The 16824-nt window shown below is 39.0% G+C and overlaps 2 protein-coding genes across 6 annotated transcripts in view; one reads left to right on the top strand and one right to left on the bottom strand.

Moving 5' to 3' along the window:
* ITGAL (integrin subunit alpha L) overlaps positions 1–16824 on the top strand; it is an 81226-nt gene that overhangs the window by 16470 nt on the left and 47932 nt on the right. The window contains exon 2 of the mRNA XM_058179433.1: positions 13108–13225. Coding sequence (XP_058035416.1) covers positions 13108–13225 — 118 coding nt within the window. The remainder of the gene's footprint in view (positions 1–13107; positions 13226–16824) is intronic.
* The window catches only part of SEPTIN1 (septin 1), a 52513-nt gene that overhangs the window by 28909 nt on the left and 6780 nt on the right, over positions 1–16824 (bottom strand). Inside the window, exon 2 of one of the 5 annotated variants that reach the window (XM_058179459.1) lies at positions 11238–11315. The exons of 3 other annotated variants lie outside the window; for them this stretch is intronic. In XM_058179459.1, coding sequence (XP_058035442.1) covers positions 11238–11315 — 78 coding nt within the window. Of the gene's footprint in view, positions 1–11237; positions 11316–16824 lie in introns of those variants that run through there. One more of the 5 variants, XM_058179463.1, reaches the window with a different exon arrangement.

Raw genomic sequence — 16824 nt, 5'->3', positions numbered from 1 at the left:
AACTGTGATATTTTCAGGCATTTTTTTCAAAATCAAAGTTATGATGTCATCAGCGGTGGGTTTCACATTATGTTACCACCGGGTTGCCCTGCGCACGCATGCACGCTTCGCACGCATGTGTGACTTCTGCACGTGCACCCGGCCTCAAAAACATGCCTAAATAGGACAGCATAGACCCGGGGCAGGTGGGCTGGGCCACCCGCAATTTCCGCTACCGGTTCAGGCAAACCGGTCTGAACCGACTGAATAACATCTCTGGATGTGATCCTACTGTTATATAAATATTGGAAATGTATGACTCACAACTTTATTCCTTCAACAAATTGAGTTAGGATGTCAGCCATTCAAAGTACAGTAGTCTGAAGAAGAAACCCAAGTCACTTTCTTAATGTTGAGAATCTTGCAAATCTGAAAGAAATTTCTACTTTTCCTCACCTTTAACTTTCCAAAGAACTACAGAGAGGGGTTTTCTGAGACATTTCATATACCTCCATTCATTTTATGCCCTGAAGGATCTCTTATCTGACCATTGTCTAGACCAGGGGTCTCCAACCTTGGCAACTTTAAGACTTGTGGACTTCAACTCCCAGAAATCTGGGAGCTGAAGTCCACAAGTCTTAAAATTGCCAAGGTTGGAGCCCTCTGGTCTAGTCTGTGGCTCTTCTTCCTCCTATCTTCCAAGGTTATGTTTTACAGACCATTACATCAGATTATCAAATCTGAACTAAAAAAAAAAAAGTTGGTGGCCATCTACCCAGAAGAGGGGAAGTCACACTCCCATCAGCAATCCCATGTGGTTCTGCATACATCACACATAAACACCCACGTGTAACTAACACTGTTTCCCCTACTTCGTTTTCTTTTTACATAAGATCCCTAACTCCCCCCCCCACAGATCTAAAAGGGTGTGGGAACCATCCCTTAAACATTAGGTGTTGTGAGAAGTGGTGAGAGAAAAAACCCAAGCTGCTTGCTTCCTTAGACCTTAAAAGCAAGCAGCTGTCATCTCAGCCAACGCCCCCCTCCCAAATTTCCAGGCACTTAATACTTGATGATTAGACAGAAAAGAAATAATGCTAATTATGCTTTCTACTGAAATATGGAACATGAAGATGTGGATGGAAGATGCTTGTGTTGGTTTTATATGCATTTTCCTGTAACATTTGACTCTTTATCTGATTATTCAATTTACAGTTATATATTCCTTCTTCACATTTCTATACCGCTCATCATAAGTGACTCTTATATTGTATACAACTTTTTCATGGTTAAAAATGCTAAACAGCAATAGATAGGCAGTATTCACCCACTCCCTCAACACTGTCAGACTATTTACTGAATCTGCACTACTATTAATCGTTTCATAGTTCCCACCACCAATCTCTTTCCACTTATGACTGTATGACTATAACTTGTTGCTGGCAATCCTTATGATTTATATTGATTGATATTGATATATTGACCATCAATTGTGTTGTAAATGTTGTACCTTGATGAACGTATCTTTTCTTTTATGTACACTGAGAGCATATGCACCAAGACAAATTCCTTGTGTGTCCAATCACACTTGGCCAATAAAATTCTATTTTATTCTATTCTATTCAAAACCATGAGGCAACTATATTTTGTGTTGTTAGAATTTCATAGCAGCCATTATTGAGTATATGGACTGGGACTTGTCAATTGTACGTTCATTGTTAAGTTACTGCTATTCAATCAATCAATCAACTAACCAAGCAAGCAAGCAAGCAAGCAAGCAAACAATGTTTTACATTGGAATCACCAGTCTTCATTGTTGATGATTACTGGTCTATTAGAAAAAGGTGAACAGAATAAAAGAGTTGGAAGGGGCTTTGGAGGTCCTCTAGTCCAACTTTAACCAAAAACTGTCTACTATTGACCTCACCCCATTCCTAAGAGGACCATAAGGGGCATGCATAAGAGCACGAACGTGCCTACTGTTCCTGTCCTATTGTTTTTCTTTTTCTTCTCCCATCCCATGCACCGCCTGCCCCACCACATACATCGGACAAACCAACAGAAGAATAAGTGCACGCATTGAAGAACACAAGAACTCAGTCAAAAAAGAGGAACCAACTTCTTCCCTGGTCCAACACCTTAAAGCCACAGGACACGATATTGACTTTAAAAAGACCAGAACTATCACCAAAACTGAACACTTTAACAACAGAATAATCAGAGAAGCCATCGAGATAGAAAAACGCCCACACAGCATGAACAAACGAGATGATACCTCCCGCCTACCAGCCATTTGGAAACCCGCCCTTATTGACAAACGAGTCCTCAACACGAGGAATGACACCAGACCCACACTCACAAGGTCCACACAGGATGTCACCACCACACTTCCACCCAGAAAGCAGACCCAAACCCACACTGATCAGGAAGCACGACCAAGGACCAGAAGCCAGACCGCAGCTGCAACATTAGCCATTTCAAACCCCTCCAATCCATACATGCAGCAGACTGACACCCACTACGAAGATGTAGCACGACCACAAACACGAAGCCAAACAGCAGCAGTGCAGCTCACCAGCTCAAATCCCCCTGCAACTCAGACTAATCTGAGCACAACCAAGCCCCCACCCAAACAGGACACACCCCCATCCAATCAGAGCACAAAAAAACCCCCATCCAATCAGAGCACAGCCAAGCTCCCACCCAATCAGTTCAAACCCCCACTAGCAGTTAAAAAGGAAGAAACAGCTGCAATCAGACTTGGTCGAAACGTCGCCAAGACACTTCCAATTTTACGCGGGAGAAAACCCGAATAACCAAAGACCTACATACAAACACCCGCGAAAACCTCAGAAAACATATATATATGAAAACCCGAACAACCAAAGACCTATATATATATATATTTATATATATTTATATATATATATATATATATATATATATATATATATATATATACTTATACCTCCTTATATTTCCTCATATATATGTTTATATACTATATAATTTTTTGTGTGATGCTTATATATATTGTTATGAAATAAAATAAAATAAAATAAATAAATAAATAAATAATAACTTCCTGCTGTATAGTGCTTAGATATTGATACTATAGAATCAGTTTGGTCTTTTGATTAAAATGTTGGCCTAAAAATCAGGAGATGGTGAATTCTAGTCCTGCCTTAGGCATGAAAGCTGGCTGGGTGATTCTGGGCCAATTAACAGAAGACCGAGAGTTCTAGTCCTGCATCAGGATGAAAGCCAGCTGGCTGACTGGTTCAGTCAATCTCTCAGCCCAACCCATCTCGCAGGATTGCTGTTGTGGGGAAAAAAGGAGGAGGAAGCAGTAATAGGTATGTTTGTTTCCTCAAATTATTTATAAAAATAATAAAGGCAACATATAAATAATCTAAAGAAAAAACAGAGTTAGAGTTATTAAATATATAACAAGGCAAAGAAGAACATAGACAATTAGAAAGGAAGGAGGAGGAAGAGGAAGAGGAGGGGGGAAAAAAGCAAAAATTAAAGTATTTAGCCTTACAGGTATATATAATTACTTTTTCCAGCATCAGGAAGACTAGATTTTCAATTATAATATTTTTCCAACAAAGCTTTTATTTTCAAGAATCTATGCTTGCGATAATATAGAATCAAAGAATTGGGAAAGAAAGACCAGACAATATATATAGTCAAAGAACACAGACGTTTCAATCACTACGGTTGTGAAAAGAGTCCAATAAAGAAAAGAGAAAAAACACTCAGAAAACCAGAGAATAATTGATTTTAATTTATACCTTTGCCTGCCAGACAGAGAACAATGAGGACAAAATGGAGGATTTGGTTCATTTTGCCAGAGGTCTGATAACCTTAAACCTAATCAATAATCCAGCTGGAGCATTATTGAGCAGAGGACATTCCTGATCTATTTTGAATGCAATCCACATAGCACACGCTACAGTACTCAACCAGTAGAAGGGTATAAGAGAAATTCTAAATCAGAGTTTTCCAATCCTGGCAATTTAAGATGCAGCTATGCTGGCTGTGGAATTCTGGGAGCTGATGTTCACACCTCTTAAGGTTCCCAAGGTTGGAGAGCCCTGTTTTAAATGGAGGAGTGCTAATCCTAAGTACTGATTTTAGTCATAAATTTCAAACGAGGAAGAACAAAAGGCTGGAGTATTTGGGTCTTGAATGAGACAGGATGATTCTGCATTAAAAGTCTTCCTTGGAAAGACCTTGGTGCCATGCCTTATTATGGCCAGCTCTGTCATTGGACCGAGATGGAGAGGAGATGCAGAGTTGGCAAAAACTAACACTTTATGGTTTCTTTTCAAAACGAGGGAAAGCAATGGCACTTCCTGTAGTTGCAGTTTCAGCGGAGTAGGAGAGAAATAAAAGCAGTGTTGCAATGATTCAGCTTCTCAGCACAGGAATGTGATTTTGCAAGCCGCCCTGAGTGACCTATTTGTGAGCTGGACGGTTATATAAATTTGTTTAGTAAAAAAAATTAAATAAATGTAATACCACCATGCTGGGACGGAGAATACAGGTAGATCACAACTGAGCCCTAAATTTATGTTGCTAAGTGAAACATTTGTTAAGTGAGTTTTGCCCTATTTTATGACCTTTCTTGCCACTATTGTTAAGTGAATCGTTAACAGTTGATAAGTTAGTAACATGGTTGTTAAGTGAATCTGGCTTCCCACTGACTTTGCTTGTCAGAAGGTCTCAAAAGCTGATTACGTGACTCTGGGACACTGCAACTGTCATAAATACTGTGTTTCCCCAAAAATAAGACCCTGCTGTATATTTTTTGGACCCCAAAATAAGCGCTTGGCCTTATTTTCGAGGAAGACTTATTATTTTGTGATGCGTGAAGCAAGACGGGGCTCCTCTTGCCATCTTCCCTGATTTCCAGCTCTGTCTCCTCAATCCTAACCAGAGGAAATGGCGGGGACTGGCTGCACATGCATTTAATATTTTCGGGGAGGGCTTATTTTCAGGAAGGACTTATTTTCAGGAGGGGCTTATTTTAGCACATGCGCTCAAAAGCTCGATTGGGCTTATTATCAGGGGAGGTCTTATTGTAGGGGAAACAGGGTAGGAACCAGCTGCAAAAGTGTCTGAATTTTGATCATGTGACCAAGGGGATGCAGCAACGGTTGTGTGAAAAATGATCATAAGTCACTTTTTTTTCAGAATAATAGAGTTGGAAGTGACCTTGAAGGTCTTCTAGTCCAACCTCTTGCTCAAGCAATAAATTGTTTCATTTCAAACAGGTGGTTGTTCAGTGTCTTTTTAAAACCTCCAATGATGGGGCATCCACAACTTCTGAAGGCAAATAATTCCACTGGTTGTTCTTTTTTTTTGTCAAACGTGTTTTTTTTTATTTTATAGACAAATAAACATACAATACATAATCAATTTACTCAGTGTGTCATCTGAGTACATCTTTTGTGTCTTCTTTTTGCTCCTCCAATATTTATAATTTCTTAATATCATTTCATTTATTATAACATTTCTCTCACATTTCTTGCTTTTCTATTAATAAAATTATCTACTTTCTGTCTCCTCTTTCTTTACATTACCCTATATATATTTCTTCTCCAACCAATAATAAAATTGCCCCCATATTTTAAAATATTCCGATTCCTCTCTTTCTTTAAGTGTCAAAGTCAATCTATTCATTTCTGCACAATCCAGTGTTTTCTTAATTATTTCTCCCTCCACAGGGATTTTCTCTGCTTTCCATCTTTGCGCAAATACTATCCTCACTGCAGTTATAACATGTACAATCAAATATATATTTTCTTTACTAAATTTCTCTGGTAAGATACCAAATAGGAACAGTTCAGGTTTTAAATCTATATGTTGTATCATTTCTTCTAACCATGTTTTGATTTTCATCCAATAATTTCTCGCTTCTGGACATGTCCACCACATATGATAATATGATCCTAGTATCTGATGCCATTTCCAACATTTTGCAGATTTATCTTTAAACATTTTTGCCAATTTTTCAGGTGGCATGTGCCATCTATAAAACATTTTATATTGGTTCTCCTTATATGCTGTGGACATTGTTAATTTAAAATTCCTTTTCCATAGCTGCTGTCATTTATCTAGCTCAATTGAATATCTGAATTTTTTGTCCAGGCTATTGTTTCTTTTACTTGTTCTTCTTCTAATTCAATACTAAGTAAGTAGTTATATATATTTTTAAATTATTTTTTCATCTATTCCTGTATCTTATCCAGTTCCATCATTTCTAAATAAAAACCATATAATTTAGTATCTTTTTCATATCTTGTTTGAATTTGCATATGAGTATACCAATCCATCTCAATCCCTTGTTCTTCTATTTCTTGTTTCCCTTTCAATTCCCCCTTATATGTTAAAATATCATATCTAAGAATATTTCTAATATTAATAATGTTTGGGTGTATTAATGCTTCCATTGTTGATAACCATGCTGGTATTTTCAAATAATATTTATCTCTAATCTTCTCCCACACTAATAATAATGCATTTCTTACATAATGTCTTTGAAAATAGGTATACATCTTACTTCTACCATACTATAAAAAGACATGCCATCCCAATTGTAGATCAAGACCTTCTAAAGTTAATAGTCTTGTGTTTCTTAGACCAATCCATTCTCTCATCCACGTCAATGTTGCTGCCTGATAATACAGTTCCCCATTTGGTAATCCAAATCCTCCATGTAGTCTTGCATCTTGTAAGAGTTTTATTTTAATTCTCGTTTTTGTCCCTTGCCATATAAATTTCCACTGATTGTTCTAACTGTTAGGAAACTTCTCTGTAGTTCTAGGTTGGATCATTCCTTGGTTATTTTCCACCCATTGTTTCTTGTCCTGCCCTCAGGGGCTTTGGAGAGCAGCCCGACTCCCACTTCTCTGTGGCAGCCCCTGAGATATTGGAACACTGCTATCATGTTTCCCCTAGTTCTTCTTTTCATTAAACTAGACATACCCAGACAGACCATACCCATAATGGTTCTTTGTATGTTTTAGCCTCCAGTTGACAGAATTGTCCAATGGAGAGAAATTGAATTGAAGCATATTAAAGGGAAGGGAAAGGAAGGGAAAAAAGAGAGCTGGAAATTGAAAAGTAAATAGTGGAGAAAAAGATACTTGTTGTGGGCTTGTTTTTTGCATAACAGGATGCTTTGGCTGGCCCTTAAGCCGCAGACTGGTCAACATGCCTTGATGTTTATTAAAAGACCATGAAAAAAGTTTCTTTCTGGTTATTTTCTGCTGATTAAGTTGGTAGCCAAAATAGAAGAGTCAGCAGTAAACTTTAGCATTTGCTGCTACTGTACATGAATTCCTGCATGTTCTTTGAACTGTTCAGTGGGGGAAAGGAACAAACAAATCATGGTGGATGGTTCTAAAGCCAGATGAAAACGGCCCCTATTTGGAAATTCCATTCATTTCCTCTATGCTGCCTGGGGAATTCTGGGAGTTGAAGTCCACACATCTTAAAATTGCCAAGATTGAGAAACCCTGATCCAAAATCATCTTCTTGCCACAAACTCTTGCTCCAGGCATGTCTTCCGTTTTATTAAACTATTTCACTTTCATTAACTCCCAGGACACGGCACTTTCGATCACACATCGGCATGGGAACGTATCCTTCCTCTTTTACTCTGCACTGCCTGATTTTAGTACGGAAAAACCCAAGAGGTAGTAGCTGCAGTAGTTGCTCTTTCAGCATCAAGACAGAAAAGTAGGCCTGTCATTTGATTAAAATATTTCCAGGCTGTCTTTTTAGTGTACTTTTCTTAGGCTGAGACATAACTGAGCACATCAAAACTAACTTTAAAAAAAACAAACCTAAACCAAAATACGATAGTTTATAAATGCAATTGTGCTGAATAAGCTAATAGTACTGTTGGAAGAAAAATCCAGATCCAGTTCCAAGCCAGGAATAAAATGGAGGCAGATTGGAAAGCTGACAAAATGGAGTTGAGAGTAGGGTGGGTTTTTATACCTTTTTGGTTTCTATGGGGTCATGTAGGGGTCATGGCTGGCTCTATATGCAACAGGGGAAATGCAAAGCCTAGGTATTGTATTTATTTGAGCTAATCTTGTCAACCTTTGGCTTGTTGCTTATCTGAAGTCTCTCTGACCCAGTTTTTCTAGATAGATTACCAAATCTGTATTTCTAAAAGATGGGCCCCTTAGTTTCTGCTTGGGGCAGGGATACTGGTGCTGGTTTTTGCGTTTCTTAAGATTTTCCCATTTCTCCTTTAGGGGAAATATTCTACCCTCCCTTTTTAATATTACCCAAAATATTTCATGTATCTAGGAGGGTTGGTGGGATGCTGACTTTCTACAATACTCTTTCAGTTAGGTTAATACAAGCAGAGATGCACAATATGTTAAATCATGGTGTGATATATCTGACTTGAGCAGGTAGTGTGAATGAATGAAAGCATTATGGTTTGCTAAACACAGTTTATGATTTAAATGTACTTCATTCAATAAAATTAGAATGGTTAAGAGCTGGTATTAGCAAGCAATCATTCCCTATAATCATTTGTGCTGTCTGGGGAATTCCGGAGGTTGAAGTCCATTCTTCTTTAAGTTGCCAAGGTTGAGAAATATTGCTTATAGAATAGATGGTATCTGCAGAACAGCCCCAAATCAATAAAATGTTATTTAAATGGTAATATTTAGCTGTATCAAAACTTAATATTGTAATTGGCCAATTCCAGAGGAATGTCTGCTCTGTTGGTCTTTTCTGTCTTCTGGGAAGTATTGGAAGTAATTTCTAAATAGGTTGTACAACTAAGAACTCCAGAACTATCCAGAATTCAGGATTCAGCATTGTGATTTATCGAATTTTGGATAATGGTTCAGCACTTCTGCTGGAAGGTCTGGATCAGAAAGAGGCCATCAATAGAATTCATGAAAAGTACGATTGAAGATTTTCTCCATTTCCTATTTGTGTGTGTGTGTATGTGTATCTGTCTGTTAGTTTGTCTATTTCTCTCTCTATATTCCACCCCTCCTCATGTATGCGTGTATGTGATATCAGTTTGGGTTTCTATATGTGTCCTGTTGATGTGAGTACATCAACCTCAGTCAGCCCAACCTGGGTATTTTCTATTAAAATTATCATTACATTTTGTATATAATTTGGTGCATATTTTAATTTATTTGCTGTATTTACCTACTGGGTTCCTAGATCACTGTAGTCATAATGCTAAGAAGCAGACACAACAAATACAACAGCTGGATAAAAGGAAAGTCATAAATAGACATAGTCTCTAATATCCCAGGCTCCAATAGCATCACTCCCTAGGTAGAAGAAGCAAGATAAGATATAATATCAAATCCAGAAAGTACAGTAAAAAGTTATTCACTTAACAACTGTGGCAAGAAAGGTTGTAAAATGAGGCAAAGCTCACTTAACAAATGTCTCATTTAACAACAGACATTTTGGGCTCAGTTGAGGACTCCTGTTTTAAAAGAATATGTGTAGTTGCAACAGATCTGTGTAGCTCTGAATATACTAGACAAACAGGGATTAGCCTTTGGCTTTCAAAGTGTGTTCAAACCAGCGATGCTTTCTTGATCTGCTTATTTGTATACTTGTTTACTATCAATGATAAAATTAAGAAACTAAGAGTTTCTAAGAAATTAAGAGTTGAATATGAACTATGTTTTTTTTTTTTAAAAAAAAATTCAATTCCCAGAGGGGAAGGATGTCTGCAACCTCCCCAGAACCACACAGTAATAACTGCATTTTTGGCAGTGAATTAGGTGTTGCTTTCCCTTTGTGGGTGCAAAATGGGGAGATAGGATCAAAGTAGGCCTCTTCCTGTGTGACAGCTCAAGCATGTGCTTGTAAAGTTTTCATGCAGATCTGGAGCTGCAGAGCCGTTTCTAAAGGGTTTCCAAAACCATGAATGGGCTCTTGAAACAGACTTGCGATTGGATTCTGGTGGTTATGAAATGGCTGAATTCATTTGCTATCTAGCCCAGCACTAGCAATTTCCCAAGCCTTCATTCAGATCAAGCTCTTTTTAAGGCCTATTATCCCGAAGGCTCATTTAAAGTACGGTACACACATCTGTTTTATTGGCAAACAAACTAGAAGTAGTCCTTCACTTGCAACCGTTGGCATGTGATCAAAACTCAGGCGCTTGGCAACTGACTCATATTTACGACGGTTCCATGTGATCATCTTTTTGCAAGCTTCTTAATTTTGCAATTAAGCAAATCATTGCAGTTGTTAAGTTAGTAACACGGTTGTTAAGTGAATCTGCCTTCCCCGTTGGCTGTTTATCAGACGGTTGCAAAAATCAGAAGGTCCCATAACCCCAGGCCACTGCAACGGTCATAAATATGAGCCAGTTGACCAAGCATCTGAATTTTGATCACATAATCATGGGGATACTGCAATGGTCAAGAGTGTGAAAAACAATCATAAGTCTCTTTTTTTCAGTGCTGTTGTAACTTTGAATGGTCACTAAACAAATAATCTTTGTCAGTCAAAGATTATCTGTATTACTATTGGGTTTTTAATCTATTGTATTTTGTGTAAATGAGTCCCATTATATTTGTCCATACAGTACAAAATCTACTTCTCTAGGCAATCCTCAATAGGTAGTCCTCGACCTAGAACCATTCATTCAGTCACCATTCAAAGTTACAACAGCACTGAAAAAAGTGACTTATGACCATTTTTCACACTTACAACCGTTGCAGCATCTCCATAGACATGTGATCAAAATTCAGATTCTTGGCAACTGACTCATATGTATGACGGCTGCCGTGTTCCAGGGTTATGTGATCACCTTTTGCAAACTTCTGACCAGCAAAGTCAATGGGGAAGCCAGATTTACTTAACAACCATGTTACTAACTTAACTGCAGTGATATTAAATGAGTCAAAACCCATTTAACAGTTGTCTTGCTTAGCAACATGACTTTTGGGCTCAATTGTGATCGTAAGTTGAGGAATACCTCGTACATCCTCAACCTTGCTGATCAGTAGGCAGGGAAGAATTCGATGAAGTAAAAGATCCTTCATAACCCATCATTTCCCAAAGCCTGGATAAGCAATCCATTTCATTTGGGATTCAGTGGAATCACCTTGATTTGTCCAGCAGACCTGGTGGTAGTAGAGACCATTTTCTCCATGGTGGATGTTCTAATTCGTGCTGCCTCCTTGGCTTCTGAGCTCTCTTCCTTCCCTGTAGCACTTCAATATTTTCATGCTTACCTTTCTCTGAAGTTTTGATAAACTAGGAATGGAACCTTGCCAGCTTTGCAGCTTAACTTTGATTGTGATTGTGAGACTCTAGAAAAAGTTCAGGGAAGAACAACCAGGGTGATTAGAGGACTGGCAACTAAAACAAATGAAGAATGGTTGGAGGAACTGGGCTAGTCTAGTGAAGAGAAGGACCAGGGGAGACATGATAACAGTGTTCCAATACTTGAGGTGCTGCCACAGAGAGGAAGGGGGTCAAGCTATTTTCCAATGCACCTGAAGGCCAGACAAGGAATAATGGATAGAAACTGAAAAGGAGAGATTCAACCTAGAAAAAGGAGAGAACAATCAACCAATGGAACAGCTTGGCTTTGGAAGTTGTGGGAGCTTCATCACTGTAGGCTTTCAAGAAGAGATTGGATTGCCACTTGTCAGAAATGGTGTAGGGTGGGGGGTTGGACTAGATGACCTACAAGGTCCCTTCCAACTTTGTTAATCTGAAATCTAATCTGTGATGGCTAAATAAAACAGACCATGAATGGTTGCATGCTGATCATCATTCTCAGCTTTTAATTACCAGGGAGCTATGTGAGTGATCTCATGTGCCATCCTTGATTTCAGCTTTGGTCCTAGTGAGGACACTGGTGGCTTGATCTAAAAATATTCTGAGTGTTTGGGGAACAAAAATGGTAGTGCAGAAAGATCTGAATCCCTGAGGGTTGTTGTTTTTCTGCATTAACAGACAAGATAGTATATTTTAAAGTTGCTTTTGATATTTGAAGGAGCATGTAATTGCACTTAAATCAGCATTTCTTTTGCCACAATTAGGCCAATATGATCAGTGATTTTCCACTCACCCTGAGAAATAACAGAAAGGGAAATCCTTTTTCGATGACTTTATGAAAATGCTGGTGTCTGTTTTAAATAAGTACCGCCCACATTGAGTTAACCTTTCAGACTTCATATGCTTGAATCGATTCTGAAATTAATAGTGATCTTTATTTAGTATTCATTGTGGGGTTATGATTATGAACCTACAGAAAGCCTATGTTTCTTACTCTTTGCAGAAAAGAGCAAATTTCATTAAGTGTTGTTTTTTAAATCAATTTCTTCTCTGCTCCAGATTCATAAGAAAGGCTAACTCAGCAGGCCCGGAAATTTTCTAAATTAAGTACCCTATTAGTACCACCTTATAAGATCACACCTGGAATACTGTATCCAGTTTTGAGACTTTGGAAAAAGGGCAAAGAAGAGGCTTGGAGATTAAAACGTATGACGAACAATTGCAGGATTTGGGTTTGGCTAGTCTAGAGAAAAGAAGGATTAGTGGGGACATGATAGCAATATGCCAGTATTTGAAGGGCTGCCACAAAGAAGAGGAGGTCAACTTATTTTCCAAAGCACTAGAAAGCAAGACAAGTAATAACGGAAGGAACTAATCAAGGAGAGAAGCAACCTGAAATTAAAGAGAAATTTCCCAACAGTGAGAACAATTAACTAGTGGAATAGCTTGCCTTCAGCAGTTGTAGGGGCTTTTATCATTTTATCACAATTGTGGCAGTCGGGCCACATTTGTATCATTTGCAGCATCCCACAATTGCATGATCTTGAGGATGGTTTGGACAAAAACCAGCAGTTACTCCCAGTTTTTTGCAAAAACCACACACCATACCCAACCATTGGTTTACTTAATGACTATGGCATTTGCTTAATGATCAATGCAAAAGTGTTTGTAAAATCGGGGGGGGGGGATTTACAGCCATCCTGACTTGCGACTGTGATGGGCAGGCTTTATTATGGTCATATGTCAAGGAGTGCCTGTACATGATGTATTCTTGTTTCTCTGCCCTGAATAAAGGCAACTCTTCTTCTTTTTTTACAGGCCCCTCACGATCTTTGGGGTACAACATCAATCCTTCTCCAGCAATTCTCTTCTCATCGAACCACAGCAAGCACTTTGGCTATCAGGTCCTCCAACTTGGAAAAGGTTCTGAAGCAAGGTAGCCCACCCTCCTTGTTCCCACCCTCGATGTATCACAATCCTCCACTTATGATCCTTTGTTTAATGACCAAATATGCAACGGCACTGAAAAAGTGACTTACAAATGGTCCTTGCATTTATGACTCTCCCTCTGCAGGTAGTCCTCGACTTACAACAGTTCATTTAGTGACCATTCAAAGTTACAATGGCACTGAAAAAAGTAACTTATGACCATTTGTCATAACCATCCCCGCGGTCATGTGATCAAAATCCAAATGCTTGTCAACTGACTCGTATTTACGATGGTTACGCTATCCCGGGATCATGTGATTCCCCTATGACAAGCAAAATTAATGGGGAAGCTAAATTCACTTAACAACCGTGTTATTCACTTAACACTTGCTGTGACTCACTTAACAAGAGTGAACAGGAAAAGTTGTAAAATGAAGCAAAGTTCACTTAACAAATGTCTCACTTAGCAACAGAAATTTGGAGCTCAGTTGTGGTTGTAAATTGAGGACTACCTGCAGTTACCAGATCGTGATTTGGGTGCCTGGAAAACTGGCAGGTGTTTATGAGGCTGGCAGCATCCGAGAGTCATGTTCTTGCCATCTGCAGCCTTCGCAGCTGGTTTCCAACAAGCAAAATCAATGGGGATACCAGCAAAAAGTTGCAAGTCACCATCACATGATGTCTCGCTTAACAACCGTGGTAAAAAAGATTGTAAAATTGAGTGTTGTCATGTGATAACTCATTTAACAAACATGCGGCTTAACAAAGAATTTTCCTGTCCTAACTGTGGTTGTAAGTTGAGGACTAGCTTTTATAGTCCAAGTTTTGGGGAGAGAAATTGGATTCCCTGTTTGGATTACTCTAATTCCTGAGCCCTGATGGCGCAGTGGCTAGAATGCAGTACTGCAGGCTACTTCTGCTGACTGCCGACTGCCAGCAGTTTGATTCACACCAGCTCAAGGTGGACTCAGCCTTCCATCCTTCTGATGTGAGTAAAATGAAGACCCAGATTGTTGGGGGCAATATGCTGACTCTGTAAACCGCTTAGAGAGGGCTGTAAAGTACTATGAAGCAGTATATAAGTGTAAGTGCTATTGCTAATTATAGGGGTGAGTGGAGGAAGTAGAATTGGCATCCTTTTTCTCAGTCAAGTTTTTAATGTTTTAAAGCTGTTAGACTCATCATGCAAAGAAGGGAAACTTGCACCGAGGTGTGTGCAACTTAACACCAGACACTAAGAATAGAAGAGGAAAGGCAACATATGTAGAGTATTAATTACAGGGGTGAGAATGCTCTACATCAGAAGTAGAGATGGTTGAAGATACGGAAAAAAATTACAGTAAAGTCCCTGTAATTCAGTATATAGGTTGAGCCTTGGCTTTGTAAGAAAATTGTTTGCTTGTCTCCTGATAATCCTACAAATCAATAAAAAAATGCCCTAATGCTTGTCCACATAAAAATATGGTGACGCTGTGATTCTTCAGCATCTTGGAATCTGACTGATAATATGTAATGCATTTTGTACAGTTGTAACTTCTGGCTGAAGTGGAATCAGTTAAAGTATTGGGCCCAATGATACAAAGAGTATGTTACAATACTGTCAACCATCTGACTAATGGACCCAATAAAAGCAGGCATCTTCAGGAAGTTTTAAATCCCAAAAGCAAAACTTTATTGAATACATCATTTTGGCACAGAAGAAAGCAAAACCAACTCTAAATTTTCCCGCACATCCCTGTATAGTTAAAGTTGGGTTTCATCCCCACCTCCCATGGAATGGTCCACATTGTCCAATTAGGAACCAGTCTTTTGTTCTGATAACAGTCCACATCCTGGCAGACACCTGCAGAAGTGTCCTTGGGTGTCATGGTTGGAGATTATAGCCTCCACTTTCCTTCTCACCCTTCCCTCCCCCCAGTTCTTTGGCAAGTTGAAAAGCAATAATAGTCACAGGAACCTTAAGAGTTTTTCAATCTTGACAAATACAGTTCTCAACTTGCAACCATTCAGTGACTGTTATAGTGACACTGAAAAAAGTGACATATGACGAGTCCACAATCATTGCAGCACATAAACACATAATTAAAGTTCAGATTCTTGGCAATTAACATGGTTGCAGCTTCATTGGGTCATGTAATTGCCAGTTGCAACCTTCCCAGCCAGCTTCTGACAAACACGGTCAATGGGGGAAGCCAGATTCATTTAATGACCATATGATTCACTTAACAGTGTTATACGTAACAACTGGGGCAAAAAAAGATTGTAAAATCAGATGCAGCTCACTTAACAATTGCCTTGCTTAGCAATGGAAATTCTAGTTCTAATTGTGGTCATAAGTCAAGGATTGCCTGTAGTCCAAGCCCATCCAAGTGGCTATGAGAAGATAGATTACCATCCCAAAGGCATCTTGGTCCTTGAAAATTTGTAGCTGATGTACCATTTGCAGCTGGGTTGTCCTGGTTCCAGTTTCAGTTCCAGCCTTTTAAGCCCAGAAGAACTCTTAAATTGTGAACAGAACAGAACAGAATAGAATAATGGAAGGGACCTTGGAGGTGTTCTAGTCCAACCCACTGCTTAGGAAGAAAACCCTATACCATTTCAGACAAATGGTTATCCAATCTCTTCTTAAAAGCTTCTAGTATTGGAGTGTTGGAGCATTTAGAATTTCAGAGCATGACTTCATCAAAACTACAGGTTATCCTTGATTTAAAAGCATTTGTTTAGCGACTGAAGATACAACAACCCTGAAAAACCGCCTTATGACCGGTTTTCACACTTATGACCATTGCAGCATCCCCACAGTCATGTGATCAAAATTCAGGCTCTTGGCAACTGGCATGTATTTATGATAGTTGCTGTGTCCCGCGGTCACGTGATCGCCATTTGTGACCTTCCCAGCCAGTTTCCAACAAGCAAAGTCAATGGGGGGGAAACCAGATTCGCTTAATGACTGAATGATTCACTTAGCAACTGTGGCGAGAAAGGCCATGAAATCGGGGCAAAATTCACTTAACAAATTTCTTTCTTAGCAACAGAAAATTGGGGCTCAATTGTAGCCTTAAATTGAGGACTACCTGTAATTCCCAGATCTGCTGTTACTAATTTGTCCAGATATCTATTGACAATTTATATTGATTGAGTGATATTTTATTGGAACTGGATTTGTCCCATTCACATACTCTCAGCCTGCAAGCACTAATTAGCTGGACATCAGGTGCTTTATTCATGCTTGCTAGTTTCCCTAGCTTTGAGTTTTAACCCTGTTGTTCTGTTTCTTTCAGGGCATGTTTACTCTGTATTTATTTGTAGCTAAGAGGACGGTGGTATTTCCAATCAGTTTCCCTTTTTGTTTTTGCATCTCCTACCTTCCACCAGTCTAGTTTTGAGGAAGTGAGAGTAAAGGCTAAGAGTGGAATAAGGAAGGAAGTAAAATGGATACCTATTATCTTAAGGGAAGGGTTCCCTTTTAGAGCAATACAACTGAGAGGAATTCAGATGGTGTAACTTCCCCATTGAAAGACATTGTCATAATCCACCGGCTTCTGGGCTCTTCCACCAACTAAGTGCTGCCATTTAGTACAAGAGTTGGTAGGAAACTAAGGCTGG

The sequence above is a fragment of the Ahaetulla prasina genome, chromosome 4, assembly GCF_028640845.1.
Source record: "Ahaetulla prasina isolate Xishuangbanna chromosome 4, ASM2864084v1, whole genome shotgun sequence".
Taxonomy (NCBI): Eukaryota; Metazoa; Chordata; class Lepidosauria; order Squamata; family Colubridae; genus Ahaetulla; species Ahaetulla prasina.
This window is presented reverse-complemented; position numbering and strand designations above follow the sequence as displayed.